Consider the following 6,000-nt stretch of genomic DNA (forward strand, 5'->3'; position numbering starts at 1 on the left):
GGAACCACGACTGTATGCTTAATGCTTCGCTGCTGATGCTAACGCAGACTACAGGCCTTTGCTCAGGTATGAGGGTCGATTTCCTCCCAGGGGAAAATGAAAGGCAGAGTTAGAGCTTAACATGCTGTGCTCAGATTATGACCTAGATAGGAAATAGTCCACAAATAATAGTGACAATATGATAGCGTAATTCTTGTGCTTCACTCTTCTAGTCACCATTTTAATATTGTCATGTTGTGTCGTTCTGGGTATTGCAGCTCACGCTTTGCTATCTAAAATGCAATTGTTTTCTTAAACCAGTTTTAAAAATGTATACTGCTTTTATCGTCATTTATATATGAGACTGAATTGTGAATGAGAGAACCGGATGCAACCTGAGTGACCACGACTTCCCTGGGAAGTATAACATGTCATGCGCTCGGCTGCCCAATCATCTCTATCCCGTGATGGAGACGAGGCACTGCTAGTTAACCGGAGCAAAACCTGGATTTGGAGAGGCGGTTGTCACCGGCAGTGGGTCAGACTCAGTCTCCCACACCGTGGATGATCTTGCTGCTCAAAATCCAGTAGTCTCATTAGAATAATGAGAGCCTACGCAACACTCCTACACGCCTTTACTAGACATGCCTTTACAAAAAAAAATCATAGAGGCATGCGTGGTAAAGGCATGCGTGGAAACAACACGGTCGTTGTTCCGACCGCGTTGTTCAGGCATGCGTGGTTGCCTCATGCGTGGTTCCATCATACAACCGTTTTCTTGTCTCCTAAATGTGAAATATGGTAGTGTCAAGAGGTGGTAAATGCGTTTTCGGAAGGGGCAGTAGGCTCAAATAAATAGATGTATTTGGGAAAAAGCTGAAAAAAGGTCCCTTCAATTAGTCACATTTTTCAAAGAAGGTTTATAAGCCTATTCTTACTAACTAGTATAATCATTTACCAGACCTTTCAAAGCATAATTTATTGAAATTTTAAGAAAAAATGGTTGGCGTTTTTGTAACATTTGTTGCTTTAAAAAAACAAACAGCTGAATCTGACAACGTGTATCTCAGCATCCTGTTGCAGTGGCCTAGGCATGAGCTTGGCTCTTCTCGCTGCACTCCGAAGATCTGGTATCCAAACGTCTCACTTCTTCATTGGAGGATGGAATTGAAGACCTATGCCTTCAAGCTAGAACTAAGAACAGTGGTTCCTGCAGGATTACTATATGTTACTTTTGATTAGGGGCCACATGAGTCGTTCTGAACATCTGCCAGACGGTAACTGCACTTATAATCCAATAACATATTGAAAGGCTCAACAAAAATCATGTATATATGATTAGGAATGACAAATAAGAGTTGAAATAACACATGAATAGGTGATGGCGCAGTGCTCAAGTGATAATCATGACCAGAACTGGTGGAGAAACAAAAGGACATATGTATGGATTTTGTTGTACAGGGCAACGCAGCCTGTGCGTCACAGAGAAAGAGCAGGAGTGCTCCGTATTTATCCAGTAATGCACATTCCCGTTCTTTTCCCTCGTGGTGGAGAAATTTGGCAGCCTAGCTCCAGAGTAGACACACTTGAACCATGGTGCAAGCATTCCTGTGTTGTAGGAAGGGTTGATTTTGTGCCGGAAGGGCACTAGAGAGTTTATTTCCTATTTCTGTGTGTGCTGCAGAGTAAAAAGCAAGAAGAAATAAAGATATTTTCCTTGTTACGCTTCTCTTTGGGAGGTGTATCTTTTTAGCACATTCCTAGGTTTACCCGGTTTGGTAATTCTGGAAATGCATTAAAATCATAGGAGCTGTGTGGGATCATCCACAGAACACCCATGGAATACCTACTTTGTGCAGAGTATTGCAACACAGCGATATGCACTGTGTTGCATTATTCCAGATTTTTGAAGCCAAGTGGCTTTGTATGGCTTCAAAATTCTGCTTTAAGTTTGTGTGGTGCAAGCATGTCGCAAAGCTCTTATAAATGTCATGTATTACAATAAAATCTTCATGCATTAGTTGCAGATAGTAGCTAAACGTTTCTCAACTTACTTTTTTTTTTAGCTTGCAGACCAACTTTGTTTGGTAAATTGATGTTTCAACACCAGTAGGGTTCTTAAGGTGTCATCATCGGATGGAAACAAAATAGACAACACTCAGAAAATTGAGGAAGCTCGAGTCAGTAATGGAGCTTATTTATTCATCTGACAGTAATAATTCAATTGAAAGGAAAATAATGGGCGTCTCATGAGAAAAATGGCCCCTTCAATGCCATTTTCAATGGCTGCAGCATGTTATCAAATCAAGCTATCATTCTGAGACCACCTCTGAACAGAGTCTCTTATCAACACTTATCCAGAAATCAAAGGATAGAAATCCTTCTAGAAATATCCATCTAATGATGTCCTTATGTACCAAAGTCAGCTACTTTCCTTACACATTCCTCTTCATTACAGAGCTCTATTGCTTTGTATTTATGTACAAAAGTTAACTTACACTATATGAATAGCTGTATGTTGTATTTACATCTTGCTGCATGCTTACATGTACCAAGATTCCTACTCACTCATCCTTCATTCTATGATTTTTTCTCCCCCTGCCCAGTCCTACTGTTTTGTTGACAATAAAGGCCTGATTCACAAAGGTAAAGTTTTATGTGCGGAGGCTCCTCACTCATAAAGATACTACTTGTAAGGCCCTTTGTGAGTAGCAATCATAAACTTCCTATCTTTTTACATGCAGAGATTCCTCACTCATAAAGATACAACTCATGACTTGCTTTGTGAGTAGCAAACAATCGTAAACTTCCTATCTTTTAAGTGCAGAGACTCCTCACTCGTAACTTCCTTTGCAAGTAGAAAACAATCGTAAACTTCTGGCATTTTTATGTGCAGACTCCTCACTCGTAAAGATACTACTTGTAACTCCCATAAACAATCGTAAAGTTACACAAAAGTTTAAGTATACCTTTGTGAATCCGGTCCTAAGTGTTCTCTTTACTGTAAAGCCTATATTCCAATGCACCTGAGCCTGCATCCAGGTACTTACCCAGACTCCACCAAGACAAATGGATCACTCTCCCCCTGAAGCAGGGACCTGTTCCGTGTAATCCATAAACCTTTTCCATGTTCCAGCTTTATACATTCTTTTGTGCTCCTGTAGGAAAAGAGCATCATCTAAATATGATTTCTTATCATTGTCTCTAATCGAACACCATGCTTTAAATGCAATTGGCATTTCCCCTCAGGACCACATCCTCCCATTGTCCCTCATGACTCTCTTGAACAGTTTACAATTGGAAACGTGCTAGAAAATACCTCAAACACATCCGTTTACTTATTTACTTACACTGTGTGTGCGGATGACCATTGCCCTCTGAGACTCAAAAAACCTGCTACAGAAATTTCACACTGGTCTAATGAACATCAGAAAAATAAATTCCCATCATTTTTGCGATTTTAATATGGATGTTGATTCTAAATTTGTCTCAACATCTGAACTACAAATATGTAGTTGTGGACAACTCACTAGTTCTTTAAATGCGTTAAATGGCGTGTAACATACACACGTAAAGTGTAGCATAATTTAATTTGAATATATTGTTACATTTATCCACAATCATCTTTACCGCTGGTCAATTTAACAGTTCTGCCACCAATGAATTAACGTTTTCTAAATAAAACCGTTTGCCATCACCATTCATACGCCTCAACTAATCAGATATTACCATAGAAGGATGTATATGGGCCACACAGGCATACAAAATCCATGTAGAGACACTTTCAGAAAATAATTGTTTAGCAAGATACAGGATTAACGAACAAAAAAAATGACCTTAATTTCAGCACCATGCAATAATACCACAAAAAAAGTAGCTAAAATATGCCAATCATAAAAGACCCAGAAGCTCTATTAAAAAGCAACAAATAATCAAACTTAGGGCCTCATAACAAGTTTGGGGGTCCTACAACCACCATGACAGTGATGAGGGTCCAAATACTGTCAGGATGGTGGTCGGACCGCGTATTACGAGTCATGTTAGCCAATGGAGCAAACACTGCCGCAGTTCCACCTGCACCACCAAGCAGCACAGACCACCACAGTCACGAGGCAGCACAAACAGGCCGGAGGAGACAGTGTTTCCACCGGACACATTATGAGGTTGCAAATGGCCAATATGTCCATGGCGGGCCAACCACCATGTCTCAGAATGCAGAAACGGACAGTGTAAATGGAGTCACTGACCTCTAGGCAGCTTTACACAACCAGAGCCATCATGGAACTCATCACACACATCCTGCCGCTGCGGCTGGTCATCAAAGGAGACCCAAATCACAGCCGTCATGGACACCACTGTCCACAAGTACACACAGCTACCTGTGAAATTCATGTTGATAACAGTAACAGATTGTAGCGCCGTCAGCTACATCATGGGGTGGGGGGCTACGGGCACCAAATACACTTGGCATTGTGTCCTGCATCAGAACCAGAGACCATGATCGACACATCCACACTCACAATACACCCCCTTTAGGTAGCTCACTCACACTGCATGGCAACACAACACAAAAGCACATGGTCACACATCTCAGGCACAACGACAATGAAGGCTGCTCAACATACTCTGACACATCACCAACAACATACAAACATCACACATACAAATACAACTCACACACTCAAATTCCACGCAAGCCAGGGACTGTCGTCACATACAACACACATATGTATCAATGTGGCATCAAACACAAACAACACCACCATCAAACAACCCTGCAACAGACACACACATCACAGCACAATGGAAGGACAATGGCATACACAATACAAAGAGAGACAAATAGACAAATGGCAATATCCACCCAATACCTACACAATAGGGTTGGGGCTCAAGGAACACCCAGGGCAGGAGGCTGCACTGGGACACATATCACTTTGCATACACCCCTAAAACAACATGTGCACAGGAAAGTGCCATACATGTGTGTCAGGGACAAAGAGTACTAGACCCAAGTGACATTCCCATCTACAAAATCTGTAAGTGCAACTCAACAAAGCACAGACAACTTCAACTGCATAGGACACACAGCGAAATAGACAAATGCACAGGCAACTACAACCAAAGCTAGCACAACTGAACACACTCCATGTCTGCAATAACAAAACTCAAACTGACACACATCAGATCAATGCATACATGCACACAATGGACAACACAAGATGAAATACTCACTGTAACAAACACCAGACATTGCCATTACATCACTGTTGCATTTACATACATATGTCCATACACTCAACATATATACTTCTCTTGGGGGACAACAGCATTGCCCACAAAGTCACATATTGCAAACAACAGCTAATAGAGCAGCAAGCAGGTTTCAAACACACACAACTGTAGCCACACAACACAAGTCACTTAGGAACAACATTAAGGTAGAAAAGGGATTGCAGGACATATGTATACCCCAAAAAACAAAAAAACAAAAATTTGGGTTTATTAACCATGAACAGTGAAAATCCAAAGATCATTGACCAGTCCATATTCATAGTGCAAAAATAGCACAGTGCTGTGCCAAACTTGACTCCCAACTGCCATGGAACCTCCAAAGGAAGGGGCATCAATGGGGCAAGCAGGCACCTCAGGGATTTTCTAAGGGGGCTGGGAGGGTCGGGTTTGGGAAGGAGGGGTTGGGTTTGTGAGGGTTGGTCTTCTTTGGAGAGGTGGGCATTTTCTTGGGAGGGGTGGGCTTCTTTTTGGTGGTGGGAGAGGTATGGGTGCTTGCGGGGGGCAGGAGAGGCCTTGGAGGTAGAAGGGACAAGCTAGGAGCTGGGTGGGGGTCTCTTGGGTTTGGAACGGGGTGGAAGAAACAGGGCAAAGGTCAATTACAAAAAAAGGTTCAAGGCGGTTTGCAGTAGGCTGTTATCGGTGTTGATGTCATGAGTGTGTGCTTATGGGAGGTATGCATGTGTGTGGTGGGTGTCCGTTGGGTGAGTGAGTGAGGGTATTTATGTG

The 6,000-nt window shown here is 42.1% G+C and overlaps 1 protein-coding gene across 1 annotated transcript in view; it reads right to left on the reverse strand.

Annotated features, from left to right (window-relative positions):
- LOC138249358 (olfactory receptor 56A4-like) overlaps positions 1–4,326 on the reverse strand; it is a 67,850-nt gene extending 63,524 nt beyond the window's left edge. Inside the window, exon 1 of the mRNA XM_069203316.1 lies at positions 4,227–4,326. Within this exon, the coding sequence (XP_069059417.1) occupies positions 4,227–4,326 (100 nt within the window). The remainder of the gene's footprint in view (positions 1–4,226) is intronic.
- Between the last annotated feature and the right edge of the window lie 1,674 nt (positions 4,327–6,000).

The sequence above is a fragment of the Pleurodeles waltl genome, chromosome 8, assembly GCF_031143425.1.
Source record: "Pleurodeles waltl isolate 20211129_DDA chromosome 8, aPleWal1.hap1.20221129, whole genome shotgun sequence".
In the NCBI taxonomy this organism is placed as follows: Eukaryota; Metazoa; Chordata; class Amphibia; order Caudata; family Salamandridae; genus Pleurodeles; species Pleurodeles waltl.